The sequence below is a fragment of the Strix uralensis genome, chromosome 13, assembly GCF_047716275.1.
Source record: "Strix uralensis isolate ZFMK-TIS-50842 chromosome 13, bStrUra1, whole genome shotgun sequence".
In the NCBI taxonomy this organism is placed as follows: Eukaryota; Metazoa; Chordata; class Aves; order Strigiformes; family Strigidae; genus Strix; species Strix uralensis.
This window is the reverse complement of record NC_133984.1, coordinates 16,291,323-16,306,399: the sequence shown is the minus strand read 5'-3', so window position 1 is coordinate 16,306,399 and position 15,077 is coordinate 16,291,323. Positions and strand designations below refer to the sequence as shown.

The 15,077-nt window shown below is 44.2% G+C and overlaps 2 protein-coding genes across 6 annotated transcripts in view; both read right to left on the bottom strand.

The window, feature by feature from the left end:
- Positions 1–3,818: 3,818 nt before the first annotated feature.
- On the bottom strand, positions 3,819–4,621 carry KCNE5 (potassium voltage-gated channel subfamily E regulatory subunit 5). Its single transcript, XM_074882813.1, has one exon. It carries the CDS (start codon positions 4,587–4,589, stop codon positions 4,113–4,115), a length of 477 nt encoding a protein of 158 aa, XP_074738914.1. The 5' UTR covers positions 4,590–4,621; the 3' UTR covers positions 3,819–4,112.
- A 6,268-nt stretch (positions 4,622–10,889) lies between these two features.
- ACSL4 (acyl-CoA synthetase long chain family member 4) overlaps positions 10,890–15,077 on the bottom strand; it is a 40,583-nt gene continuing 36,395 nt past the window's right edge. For all 5 annotated transcript variants that reach the window (XM_074882709.1, XM_074882711.1, XM_074882713.1 and 2 more), the window contains one exon: positions 10,890–13,353. In XM_074882709.1, coding sequence (XP_074738810.1) covers positions 13,196–13,353 — 158 coding nt within the window. In that variant the 3' untranslated portion in view covers positions 10,890–13,195. The remainder of the gene's footprint in view (positions 13,354–15,077) is intronic.

Genomic DNA, 15,077 nt, shown 5'->3' with positions numbered 1-15,077 from the left:
TGAGGTTTGTGACCTCATATAGGTAGGAAGGTAGATTAGATAAGTCTTTCTATCCTAAATCTGGGAATATTATCACTTACCTTTGTACTCGACGCTTTCACTAAGCCAGGAGGTATGTATGCATGCTTTGAAGCCTATATTCACAGAATCATAGAATGGTTTGGGTTGGAAGGGACCTTAAAGACCATCTAGTTCCAACCCCCCTGCCATGGGCAGGGACACCTTCCACCAGACCAGGTTGCTCAAAGCCCCGTCCAACCTGGCCTTGAACACTGCCAGGGAGGGGGCAGCCACAGCTTCTCTGGGCAACCTGTGCCAGTGTCTCACCACCCTCACAGGGAAGAATTTCTTCCTTATATCTAATCTAAATCTACCCTCTTTCAGTTTAAAACCGTTACCCCTTGTCCTATCCCTACACCCCCTGATCAAGAGTCCCTCCCCACCTTTCCTGTAGCCCCTTTAAGCACTGGAAGGCCGCTGTAACATCTCCCCGGAGCTTTCTCTTCTCCAGGCTGAACAACCCCAGCTCTCTCATCCTGTCCTCACAGAGGAGGTGCTCCAGCCCCTGATCATCTTTGTGGCCTCCTCTGGACCCGCTTGAGCAGGTCCATGTCCTTCTGATGTTGGGGGCCATAGAGCTGGACACAGCACTGCAGGGGGGCGTTTCATGAGAGCAGAGTAGAGGGGGAGAATCCCCTCCCTCGACCTGCTGGCCACACTTCTCTTGATGCAGGCCAGGACATGGTTGGCTTTCTGGGCTGTGAGTGCACAGTTCCAGCTCATGTCCAGCTTTTCATCCACCAGTACCCGCAAACCCTTCTCTGCAGGGCTGCTTTCAATCTACTTATCCCCCAGCCTCTATCAATACCGGGGGTTGCTCTGACCCATGTGTAGGACCTTGTACTTGGCCTTGTTGAACTTAGTGAGGCTCACATGGGCCCACTTCTTGAGCTTATCTAGGTCCCTCTGGATGGCATCACATCCTTCAGGTGTGTCAACCACAGCACTCAGCTTGGTGTCATCTGCAAATTTGCTGGGGGTGCATTTGGTCCCACTATGTCATTGATGAAGATATTAAATGGTACTGGTCCCAACACAGACCCCTGAGGGACACCACTTGTCACTGATCTCCATCCCAGCATTGATTCACTGACCACTGCTCTCTGGATGCAACCACCCAACCAATTCCATATCCACTGACCATTCCATCCATCAAATCTACATCTCTCCAATTCAGAGAGAAGGATGCTGTGGGGGACCATGTCAAAGGCCTTACAGAATCCAGATAGACAATATCCGTAGCTCTTCCCTTGTCTGCAGATGTAGTCAATCCATCACAGAAGGCCACTGGGTTGGTGAAGCAGGACTTGCCCTTGGTGAAGCCATGCTGGCTGTCTCGAACCACCTCCCTGTACTCCATGTGCCTTGGCAGAGCTCTGAGGAGGATCCGTCCCATGATCTTCCCAGTCACAGAGGTGAGGCTGGCAGGGTGGTAGTTCCCAGGGTTCTCCTTTCTACCCTTTTTAAAAATGGGTGCAATGTTTCCCTTTTTCCAGACTCTGGGAACTTCACCTGACTGCCATGACTTTTCAAATATCACGGAGAGTGGCTTGGCAACTACATCAGCCAGTTCCTCAGGACTCTGGGATGAATCTTGTCAAGTCCCATAGACTTATGTATGTTCAGGTTCCTCAGGTGGTCACGAACCTGATCTTCTCTTACAGTGGGAGGGACTTTGCTCCCCCAGTCCCTGTCTTATGGTCCATCCCCCTGAGAGGTGTGGGGAGAGAGGTTGCCAGTGAAGACTGCTGAGGGGAAAGAGTTGTTGAGAACCTCAGCCTTCTCCTCGGCCGTTGTTACCAGTTGGCCAGTCATGCTCACCGGGGGGGTACGCTTTCTTTGACCTTCCTTGTCTGGCTGACATACCTGTAGAACCCCTTTTTAGTACTCTTTGTGTCCCTTGCCAAGTTCAGCTCCAGCTGTGCCTTGGCCTTCCTGACCCCATCACTACACAACCGGGCGGCATCCCTATACAGAAATCTGAAAAATCATCTGCTAGAGACACCATGAATACTAGAAATGTGTGAAGTGAATAAACACATGTATATAGCCAATTGCATTTGTATATTTAAGTGTTTGTGTTTAAGTGTTTGCATGTGGTGTTTAAGTATATATGTATATACTGTATATATGGTATATGTCTTGTTCCATTGTAAGCTACAGTTAATGCATGATGGTGTTATCTTATTTAAACACCTGGTTGAACTGTAAGAATAGATGGACTGATGCAAATCACAAACTACCACAGTTCACCGAGACCTTGTGATTCTTTCAGGTATTAAAAGGTACAGATAGAACAGCAGATAATTAGAATTAGATGTTTTGTTAGTTACTTGGCAGGAGGTCTTGTGCTTTCCTTATTTGTGAGCTGTGTAATGAAGGGTAAACTTTTTCACAAGGGCAGCCCTTCTTTCTAGGTAGGACCCAAACACGGTATGTTGCACAGACTTTGCATTTCGGGAGGGGAGGTGGGGAAGAGAAACAGCTGGATTATGAAGATATGTAATCAGTGATATTTGTTGGACAGTGACTCAGAGGGACTGCTACAACCATCTTTCAGATTTGTGTATAGGATGAAGCAGTGGAAGGCAGTTAGTAACCAGCTGATACTAAATAGAACATGTTAAACACACATTTCAGTGTCCAGTGCATTGAAGCCTTAATGTGCTCAAATCTTTCACACTCAGAAAACTCTTAACAGTCCTTCCCCTATTCTCCACTCTAGCTGCCTTCAGCGGTAGCAGTTAACACTGTAGCTCCCGAGTACTTCCTAAGCTATTTGTAATGCCTTAGAGGCCAGAGTCCTGCTGATGGGCAGTGGTCAGGCAGAAAAAGAGAAGCTAATCACTGAGACAGGTTAAATAAAAGGTACTTTTCTACAGTGACAAAATTCACTAGATAACTGCCAGTCCTCTCAAGAATTTTCTTTAAACTCATCACTTCAGCTATTCAGTTTACAGCGATGCCCCACAAAGTCATAGCAGAGGTAACGAGACGCAGTAGTTGCCATGCTGTTGGAAAGAATGTGCATGAGCGTGAGGAAATGTGAATCTATAACATAGAAATCTCGCCTCCTGTGAAGTTGATGTCAAAGCTGCTTTTTGCTGCAGTGTGGTTTGGATAAAATCCGAATAGTAGTTTGGATTGTGTAGCGCAGCATTCCTAGTGAAGGTGCTTGTTCTTTGAATTGTTCATTAATCTTTATCTGAAAAAAATCCCCACCTCAAACCCAAACCAAGAAATTATAAGACTATTAACATGGCTAGAACAACTGAAATAACCTTTGCCTGCCTAACTTTTTTTTTTTTTTTTTTTTTTTTCAAAAAGCACATGCTGTATGTTGTTTTAATCTTAAGGTTTAACTTGTACAAAGATATTACTGAAAAGGCTCTCTGGGTGGAAGGATGTTACTGAGGGCTTTAAAAGTTATTGTGCATCGGCAAAGCCACAGTACCCCGATGATTTCCTCACGGGGACAATTTCAGTTTCCAAGCTCTTTTTGTTTTGATAAATGCTTCCATGTAAGCCACAACAATCTTGCTTTAACAGAACGAGACCTGACCCTCCCGACCCCTTGCAGCTGGCACAACTCCCAGTGCTCTAGAGAAGGTGCATAACACACCAGTAACGGAGCTGCTTTTCGTGAGGTGCTGCCTGCAGCAGCAGCATTGCGGTCAGCTCACAAGGTGGAAATACAAACTGATTTAAAAGATGATGTTAAACTAAGATGCGAAGATGACTGATGAGAGAAGTCTCTGTACGTACGTAATGCAGGTTTTTATTGTAGAAAAGCACTACGGATCCATCCGAAGGGTTAAGGCCAGCCCTCGCTGCGAGCCGAGCCCCGTCCGAGCGGCGGCACAAGCACGGTCTCCATCCCGCCGCTCGCCGGACCGGTCCCCGCCTCGGCGGCTGCCCGGCTCCGCCCGGCCGCCGGTGGCCCTCCGGGGAGCCGCGCTGCCATGTCAGGGCCGGCCTCTTCCTCCTCCCGAGCCCCGCAGCCGTCCCTGCCGGTCCTGCCGCGCCGTCGCCGGGGCCGGCCCGGGCCGCGCTCACACCAGCCGCTGGCCCTCGGCGGGGCCGCCGCCCTCCTCGCCCGCCCGGCCCGGGCCGCCGCCGCCGCGGCCCCAGTCGCGCTCGATGTAGAGGTGGTAGGGGTCGTGCTTGGACTCCAGCTTCCGCGAGCGGGTGTAGGCCAGGATGAGCCCCCCGGCCAGGCACCCGTAGAAGATCATGATGAGCAGGATGTACAGCGAGGCGTCGCCGCCCGGCCCGGGCCCCGCCGCCCCCGCGCTGCCGTTGCCGCCGCGGCGCAGGTCCCGCAGCAGCGCGCGGAGCAGCGCCTGCACCCGCCGGCCCTCGCTGCAGTTCATGGCGCGGCCCCGGCGGAGCGCGCGGCCCCCGCCCCTGCGCGCGGCTCTGCGCGGGACCGGGCGGGAGGGCGCTGGGAAACGGGGCTGGAGCCAACACCCGGGAGAACCCGGCGGTGCCGCGCCCGGAGAGCTCCGGCAGTGCGGGACGGTCGTCATGGCTGGAGTGCGGTACAACGGGTCAGCAGGGACACCCGAGCACAGCTCCGGCACCGGCACCGGGGTCGAGCGCAGCCCCAGCGAGCTCAGCCGCGACACCGAGCTGTGTGGTGCGGTCACACGCTGGAGGGAAGGGATGTGCCATCCAGAGGGACCTGGACAGGCTGGAGAGGTGGGACCCTGCAAACCTCATGAAGTTCAACAAGGCCAAGGGCAAGGTCCTGCCCATGGGTCGGGGCAATCCCAAGCACAAATCCAGGCTGGACTGAGATTGGATTGAGAGCAGCCCTGCGGAGAAGGACTTGGGGGTATTGGTGTATGGAAAACTGACTGTGAGCCAGCAATGTGCGCTCACAGCCCAGAAAGCCAACTGTGTCCTGGGCTGCATCAAGAGAAGTGTGGCCAGCAGGTCGAGGGAGGGGATTCTCCATCTCTACTCTGCTCATGTGAGACCCCCCCTGCAATGCTGTGTCCAGCTCTGGGGGCACCAACATCAGAAGGAAGGACATGGACCTGCTTGAGCGCATCCAGAGGAGGCCACAAAGATGATCAGGGCTGGGGCACCTCCCCTGTGAGGACAGGCTGAGAGAGTTGGGGATGTTCAGCCTGGAGAAGAGAAGGCTCCGGGGAGACCTTAGAGTGGCCTCCCAGTGCTTAAAGGGGCTACAGGAAAGGTGGGGAGGGACTCTTGATCAGGGGGTGCATGGATAGGATGTAGGGTAATGTTTTTAAACTGAAAGAGGGTAAATTCAGAGTAGATACAAGGAAGAAATTCTTCCCTGTGAGGGTGATGAGACACTGGCACAGGTTGCCCAGAGAAGCTGTGGCTGCCCCCTCCCTGGCAGTGTTCAAGGCCAGGTTGGACGGGGCTTTGAGCAACCTGGTCTAGTGGAAGGTGTCCCTGCCCATGGCAGGGGGGTGGAACTGGATGATTTTTAAGGTCCTTTCCAACTCAAACCATTCTGTGATTCTATGACTGAGCCCACTACTTGAGAAGTGTAGCCACAGCCTGACCACCTCATGACTTAGGGCTATGCCTTCCTTCTGCCAGGGTACTGCTGACTGTATGAAATCCAGCCTGTGTCACTGCCACCTCCCAATAGGGAGAAAAGAGCCTGATGTCTGAAAAGGCTAATTCCACTTTCTTGCAGTGCCAAATTTCATTCAGATGCACACTCCCACGCTAGAAGGGATAAAATAACCTAATTCTGTTTGAAAGGTGCAGCTGGAAAAAGGCAGTCATGTAGAAAACAGCTGAGCAGTCCTCACGCCTGTGCCTCTGGGAGCAGGTCCTGTGTGGGTGGGACTGCTGAGCCCCAGCTGGGCTCCCTCTGGGGGGGATCAGCGAGAAAACAGAAAAATCTCCATTTTACTCGGTGAACAGTGCAAACTGAGATCCCTTTACAGGCTCCCTGAGTTACAGAACCAGGCTATTTCATGAAAGTAAATGCTTGGAAAAACACAGGTCCACTTTAAAATAAAGCCAGGAAGGGGCTGTTTCTAGTCATCTGAGCTCTGGCAGTTTACCAGTCCTGCTACAGGGCTCTTTGTGGCAAAGCCCATGGGCATCTCAGCCCTGCTTGTCCCAGAAGCTGCCCTGCGCAAGAGCTCTCACCCAGCACCCAGCTGACAAAACTACGGCAGATCTGTACAGAAGGTCCCGGGCAAGTTCACAGAGCACGTTTGCTGTTGAATGGCATGTAACAGAGAAGAGCAAGGGAGTGTTGCGAGGAAAACTGGTGGGGCACAAGAGCTTGAGCAGCAGCAGCTGTGGTGGTCAAACACCCAGAGGCAAAATTAACTGGAGTAATTGGAACAATTGGTAATTAGATGAAGAGGGTCTGTTCCCTGAGCAGAAAGGGCTGGAGAGGACTGAACCTTGCCAGGTTGGGTTCTGGGCTGTTCTCAGTGTGTGTGCTGGAGAGGGTCCTGAGGCTACAGCAGACAGGCAAGTTTTCATCTTCCCCCCCCCCCCCCCGTTATGGTTTTTTTGAAAGCCTATGAATGCTCTGAGGGCCTCAAATTTTCACTGCTCCCAGGCTGTTTATCTGGTAACTTTTAAACTTCAGTTGTCATCATGCTTATAGGTGAATGTGGCAGTTGCACGTGTTGTAGATTCACAGTCTCTCCAGCATTTAGAGTGAGTTTTACATTATGCAGTTTCTCTGCCTGTTTCCAGGAGGTGCCTAGGGCTGGTCATTGTGTTCTGTCCCATTTTCCTCTCATTGCTTTCAGGGAAAAGGATGTTTTAACAGCAGACCAGAATGAATGTCCATCTGTAAGGGCATATGGAAAGGCAAGTTGGTGCGGTATTGACTTGGGCTTTTCTGTGTAAACAGCGTTAGGCAAGAGTGTGGTCTTGCTGGGGTAAGTTTTGAAAGAATAGCAGCTGGTTTTCTGTAATGCTTCCCTCTTAGTCTTTAAGTTGCTCCAGAAGAAACACTAGTAAAATGGGATGTTTCTGAAACAATATAGTCTCCCTCCTGTTGTGTTTTTTTTTTTTCTTTTTTTTCTAGGAGTTGCAATTCATTATTTCCTGTTTCTCCTTCAGCAAAATATAACTGAGAAACCCTCTTGTTTAAGGCTAGTTATGATCTCACTCCCCCACAGCATCAGTGGAATTTACAAGCTATAGGGTACAAGTGAGAGATTGCTGCCTAGTCAGTAAGACATGTTTCTGTTGTGCATATGGTGGGGTTTTTTTCCCTCTTATGATTCCTTTTACAAAATCATGTCTCTTAAGCAAAGTTTATGGCTTAGGTATGTTGCAGGCATCTTGCTTTTTCACTATCTACAGGTGACCTGCTAAAAGTGTATTGGTGACTAGACAATGGAAATAAAATAGAAAATACAATAGATTGTGTTTTTTACTGCAGTTAGAAGGGCTGAACATCCATTTAGAATCTCAAAAGAGCCAAAAACCAGTCTGATAGATTTTTCTTCACACAGTGACAGGTTTTAATTTGCTTTTCTACAGTATGTTTTTTGTTGGAGTGAAAAATTTTCTTGGTATCTTTCCCCTGAAAGTAAGGACTCTGCTTGCCAGTAAATGCTTAGAGTGGGCTGTATGTAGGTTAAAACAGAGTCAGACTGACTTGTTAGAAATTCAGCTTGAGTTGTGGTGTAGCATTTGTTTGCAGAGCTCCTTAAGAAGTCACTGTCACCACCTGTGCATTTCCACTCCTCCCAGCAGTATCCTTATTGTGCAAGAGTTCAGAGCAGAGATCCAGGTTTTAAAAATAACAAGGGAAAGAAGTCACAAGGTGAGAGTTACACTGTTGCATAAGAGGCAGATATGTTCTGGAATGAAGTTAGAGGCTTTGGGAGGTAGTTACCCTAAGCTGTATAGGGCAGATGGGGTGGGTATCGTATTTTGAACATAGGGACATAGTGGCCCTAGTTAAATGACCCTGATTAAATTTCATAACAGGCTCATCGGGAGAGAGTTTGCTTAGACTTGAAAGACAGAAAGTAGGGCAGGGAGCTATAGAGAACAGTGACCCATTCTTCGTGTTCAGTCCCTGGGGGAGCACTATAAGTAGCAAGCCAATCTATATCCAGCAGGAAAGGTTTAGGTTAGATACTGTGTTGTTAAAACAAATACAAACCTGGCAAGGCCTCCCAGTGCTGGAACAATATGTGGCCTCACTACTCCAAGTTGTAGTTGGGCTATCTTTATTCTTAAATGGCCTCAACAATGCAGTAGGCCTGTTAGAAGTAGTCCAATGCCATTTCAAATCAAGAAGTGCTAAATTACTTCCCCCTATACTTCCTTATCTGTGTTTTAAAAAAGTAGAACTTACATGACATCTTGCTTTAGCATTTTAATGATATGAGATCATGTTTTAGAGTGACAGGTATTCAGGGTCTGGATTTTCAGAAATAATGGGGATAGCATATATGTGGTGGTCACACTTCTGTAAATGCAGAAATAAGCATGTGTAACAAACACAAAGTGACTTCCAGCATCTCTGTTAATGTTCATCATTAACCAAGTTATTGGTGTTTCAAAATGGGAGAACAAGTGAAAAATGCGATAGGTGTGGGGTTTTTTTGCTTTAAAAGCATAGGTGAGGACTCTGAGGATCAGATACTGTGCACAGAGCTCTGTTTTGCTGATTTAATTATGCTGGCCTAATGTCAAGACTACACACTTCCAACTAAAACCAGTTTTGGACAAATTACCTGTGATAATTTGTTAAAACACTTTTTCAATATAGAATGGATCTGATTTTTCTTCCAAACATGTCTCCCCCCAATAAAGTTGTAGCAAGATTCTAGATATTACATCTCCTAGTAGTAGTGCAAACTCCACCCCATTTCTGACAGAACTCATTCAAATTAAATTATGTGAAAATGACAGACCAACATAGTATATTCAGCCTCTTCCTCCATGGCTGATGTAATCCTAGCATGTCAAAAAAAAAAAAAAAAGGCAGTCAACAATCTACTTCGCAGTATTGCAGAGTTAACTGGAAATGTGTTTTGTTTATTAATCCAGGTAAGTTCACACTACTGCACAATACCTGAGTTTTACTCTATGTGCATCATCCAGAATTCCATGTAAGCAGTGACTGCAAGTTTTACTGATTATATTTTGATCATGGTCGTCGCATCTTGTGGAAAAGAAGCGCAAGATTTGTTATTTTGAAGCTTCTAATGTTTAAATTTTAGCCTCCAAAAGGGAAGTTGATTTACTCTTATGTAAATAGAACTTAGCCATCGGGCAGGCTCAGTAAAAAAACCAAAACCAACAAAAAACCCAAATACATGATGAGAATTTGTTTTTTGCATTGCATGTAATTGCAGAACATCACTAATTTATCATTAGAATACAATGTGGTTGCTTGAAACTTACCGTTCTGGGATGTAGTAGATGTTTTGGGTGGTGTGGTTTTGGCTTTTTTTTAGACTGAAAACCCATGTTCTCAACTTGTGTCCTGTTCCTTATATAGCCAGAAGGTGTTTGATGGGAACTGCAGTTCAACATCTTGGCTTACCTGGCAGGCAGCTCTCTACATCATGTTATGCTCAGAGTTCTCTGATGTTGTAATGGGCATTAAAATTGCATTGGGTTGGTTAAACACCACCTCACCTACTCTTAAGGGAATAACTCATTACTTTTTTTTCCTTGCAAGCCATTTAATGACATCTTACTGTCACATGCAGCATCGCTGCTGCATTGTGTGCAGGAACCAGGTCTCTTGTTCCAGCCCCCACCCAAGGTTCTGTGTAAGAGCTGCTCCTGTGTTTAACCTTCATTGGGGCTCTAAAGGCTTTCAGTGGCAGAAGTCTTTAGTGACTAGTTCAGTATTTAGTAAGGAAATGTTTTAAAGTTCTGTGTTTCTTTTAAAATGTTTAATCATAAATGTCGTGTGGTGTAAGCTCACTTTCTGTTCCTCCTCTTCCACTGGCGGCAGCTCTTTTGTGCCTTTGTAAGGGTAACATTGTAGTTGGAGGTTAATCATCTCTTCATGTGCCATTCCTCTCCAGGCCACCTAAACTCCACTAGAACCTTCCTTCATAAATCAAGTTTCTAGTCCCACTGTTAGTGTAGTTATACTCCGGCTTTCTCTAGATACCCCATGTTTTTTGAAGTAGAGGGCCTAAATATAATCTTGTATCAGACATGCCCAAACTGGGTTCTGTTTCTCTTTGAACTTGTTTCTCAGACTTAGGATAGTTTTAAATTCTGAACTGCTTTTTGAAGAACTTGCAGCTACTTTGAGCTTTCTGGAACCTTCACATTTAGCAAATGAACTGCTCCCTCAGGCCTCAGTCCCACACTGTACGTATGTCCTTGCAGTCAAGCACAGGGTATCATCTCTAACTATCACATAATGGTTTTGAAGCCATATACTGTCACTTCATCTGCATCATAGGTCCTAATTTTTAATGGGGAGAATGACATCCTTGCTCATACTGTTTCTTCTTGACAAGCTCTGTCACAAAAGGATTTAGAATTAATTAAGGATAAAGTTCTTGCCAAACTGCAAGTATTATATTTGCAAATAATCCCCATATTTGAAGGCAGCCTGAGGTAATCCTTCCCCTTTCCCAAAGACGCTTGAAAAGCTCATGTGTATCCAGTTGTTTTTTGCAGCACATCCACATTTAGTTCATTTCTTAAAAGAAAAACTAGGCCCAACTCTTGGCTTTGTTTTCAACATCTGTAGCAAGTACTTGCTGCTGCTTTTGAGAAGTTCTTCTAAGGTATGCTCAGTTTCAGAGAGAATGTGAGGCGCTGACAGTAACCAGAGACAACTTGTGCAATATATAAAGATCTTTCAGAACACAAACTTGTTGAACCATTTAAACTGTATTCCACTTTTGAAATGTTAATGTTGTGTGTATATATATATATTGAAAATAACAATCCTCAGTCAACCAAGACACAGAAGACACCTGCAGTCTAGATAAAATACATTTCATATAAATACATTCATGGTTTAAAAAAAAAAATCATACAACCTGCTGACTGACTCAAGTGCAAGTAACTGTCTTACATGTATTTAACTTTTGTGATGCTAACAGGCTGACTAAAGGCTATTTAATAGTGACCAATTTTAAACATGGAAAAATTGGTAACATGGCTCCAGGACTGAGTCATTTAAAAAGTTGCTACTGATATGGGAAGTATTTCCTGTTGTCATAAACCAACTGTATGTGTCTTAAAAAAAATAATTTTAGTGACTGTTGTAGTTCCATGCACAACTAGATACAGTCAGCTTTATATACCAGATTTTCTTCTTCCCTTTCCCCTTCTTGGAAGATGAGCTGGCAGTGTTCTGGACTGGCCAGAGAAAGTTATGCATGGGGAAGTCTGAAGTTGGTCCCAAGGAGAGGGGACAGTTTAGTTAGTATAGAGCCATAATTTATTTTAGCCAAAATCTGTTTGAACTGGGAAAAAGAAAAATACACATACATGCAATAATGGAAAAAATTGCCCTGAAATTGTAAGCTGGCATATTCAAGAGAAGCATCGTACAAAATCTTTTACTTTCTGTACAGTGACAATACCAAATAATTTTTCTTTTTAACCATCATATACACAACACAAATATTATGAATAGAAATCTATAAATACTTTAAAATGAATTTGTAATATATAGCAGTTGAGGGCCACAGCTGTACAAAATGTAAGCAACATATATAAAATGATTAAGAAAGTGCAAAGTAGAACAGTATCAAGAGCCTCCACTTCTTACAGCATTTATGGTTCAAGTGAAGAGCTAGCAGGGATGCAGGAGCTCAGTTACAATTCAAAAGAAGACACAATACAGGATTCTGCACACAAAATGATGAACTATTACTAAATTATATCTTCCCACTTCTTCACATCTATGACTTCCAGTTAATAAGAGAACATTTTTATAATGAATTTCTGTAAAGAGTGATTTGTCCCTTTTTCACAAGTTCAGTAAAACAAAGATTACCTGGTCACAAACTACTTTTCTGTAAGTAAAACAAGACTACATGGGGAAACTACTGTTGGTTTCTGGTTGCCTTGTTATGCTTACCATATTTAAAAGGTGAACGGAAATACCTTTCCATAAAGTCAATACAGAAATTTAGACCCTGATCCTCTAAGTTACATACAGGTAACCTGTACCATTACTCACATGTATGTGAAAGTCTAGAGGATCAGTGCCTTAAAAACAAAACCACAACCACCCCTCAAAAAAAAAAAAACCCCAAACCCCAGAACAAAACTCCTTTGAATTTCAAATCTGCTTAGAGACAACTGCCCATCAATTTCACTGTTGTCTGCCAGTTAAAGTGCAAGTTTTGCATTCTGCGTCCAGGCGATGATTTCTCATCAGCACCTCCTGCAGGAGTGCATGTCTTTGTTTTCTTGTATGCTGTCTGCCCTAGTGGAAAGCTCTGCTTGAATTAAAATACAGTGGCAAGTAAAAACGTATTTGGTCTCTTGGAAGTTGAAATAGTCAATTCAACTCTCTTGAATGAAATTTCAAATAACTTGGTTTTAGAAAGCTTTTCAGTTCACCTTTATTTCAGTAAGTGTACTTTGTATTTTTTTAGGCACTGTAAATATTCAAGATACTAACTGATGTGCAGAAGAATCCATCCATTCTCAAGCAGTGCATTATTAGTGATCTCTAGCAAATTCTTGACTAATGTTTTCCACTTGTTTTTGTTTTTAAATGGAGAAGGATAGAATTTCAACTCTTTCCCCCCCCCCCCCCCCCCCCCACTAAGCATGACAGAAGAATCATCACAATTACATTAATTTTTCTCTTTGAAATACAGGCCAGACTTCAGAATGAATTAAAGAGAAGTTGCAAGCAGTCTGAATATGCTAGAGAAACAATAATAATAAAATAACCTAGTCATACTGCTTCACATAATGATGTCTGTCTCAAAACTGGAGATGATCACATGAAACTCTATGAAGACCATCGGTGTCTAATCTTCTAACAATTAAGAATTTGAAGTTTAAGATATTCTGTTGTACTCGATAGAGATTATAGAAACATTCATCCATTTGGTATATTTTCTGAACGTGTGATATCTACAGTGTACACAGACATCCAAAACTGAGGCATGAGAAGGAACCATCTGCACAACTGGTCAACATAACTTGTTTATTTGCCTCCATACATTCTTTCGATGTCGTTAAGGTAATGGTTTTTCAGTTCTTTCCTTTTCAGCTTGAAAGCATCTGTTACTAACCCAGTCTCTGGGGTCCATGGTTCAGGGCTTAACCGTACTTTGATGGGTATTTCAAACCTTTCTAATTTCACTGCAGGGACAAAAAGAAACAAAAGCATGACTATAATTACACAGCCAAATGAAATACTAGTTCATGCTACCTAAAAATCCAAGGTGAGCACCCTGTAGCTTGTATAATATGGTGTCCTACTCAATGAAGTAACCTTACAGAAGGGCCACAAGCAAATTTAATCTTGTACCAATGCTGGGTGCTGGTTAGTGTGCTTATAGCTTGTACTGGATGTGACAGTGTAAAATCTAAAGCTTGCAACAAATGAGTGTTTAGCCTGAAGATCTGAGACTACTGTCATAAGAGGATACACTGAAATCTAGTTGTTTCTTTATTATAGGGATGTTGTAATAACAAGATTAACTCAGACTAGTTGGATGTGCTTCATATTTAAATTATAATGAAGTATTTCTACACTTTCCATAGTTGAATGATTCTTTCCAAAATTCTTCCTCAGAGTTTGTTTAGAGTTCAAAATAAAGGGACTTCTCTGTATTTTTGTTACATTTGTCACTTATTTTCCCTTCAGCTGGAAGCAGTGGCTTGGCACATGCACAGCCTCATTGCAACCAAAGCTGCTTCTATCTGTTGCCTGGGCAATAGGCCAAAGAGGGGTAAGCAAGGAAGGAGGCAGGTAACTGCTTCAGGGAGAAAGGCAGGGACATCAGGAACAGGGCTGGGAGCTGCTCTGTGTGTGTGCGATACTTGATGGACTTTGCTATCAGCTCCTGCATATAGGCCTGTAAGAGGATCCCACATACAGAGACTTGTAGCAGAACATCTAGGACAACTTGTGGCAGCACAGCCTCTAGGCAGCAGCCAGCGTAGGACAGTTGGGATCTCTGGCTCTAAGTCTGTGCCCAGGAGCTCTTCTGGCCCTACAATACCAGTTTGAAGTTAGAATGTACTTTTTCATCTTATTTAGATATATGCCTGCTCATGATGAAGGTGCATTATGCTTCACTAAAAATGCGAATGATCTCTTTAAAACAGTTTTGGAAAAAAGTTTCAAATAAATTAGTTATATCTTAATGGTAGATTACTATCCAGAAGGTAGAAAGAATGTATAAGCGAAGACTTTGAATAAACAAAGCTATACAGATAGCCTAGTTCATGATAGAAAAACATGGATTAAAATGTTTAAACCCAAGTCTGAGACCTGCAGATTGATTTATTTTTTTTTAAAGGCAAGACTTAATAGCACCTTTCATTCTTGTTTTCTTGTTTCTGGAAGGCAGATTCACCTCTCTAAAGTTGGAGTGATGGTGCTTAACGTGTGCTTAAGTCCAGCTTTACTACTTCCTTGTATGAGCTACCAAGTGCTTTAGAGACTTTTTTCCCCAGTTTTTGAATTTTTTGGCCCCATCAAGGATTGATGAGGCTTTTGATCATTCAGTTCCACAGCAAGGAATAACAGGCCTTTAAGCCATTACAACCACAAGGATTGTGGTTGTTCAAAGCTTTAGGGGACAAAGTTGCATGGGGAAAAAAAGCTTTGAAATCTCTTGCTTCACTAGTTTTCTTACCAGCAAATGTCTTGTAACTTTCCTCCCAAACTGACAGCTCTTTTGGTCCTTATTTTACCTGTATTAGACAAGTAACCTGTCTCCAGAATTTAGTTGAAAAAAAATCTCAGATTTTTTTAGACAATGAAAAAAGATAAAGTAGTTAATATGGCCAAAAATATATTGATTCCTGGGATAATAGGCAACAATTTGATGTGGTCTTTGCCCCTGATTAGACTA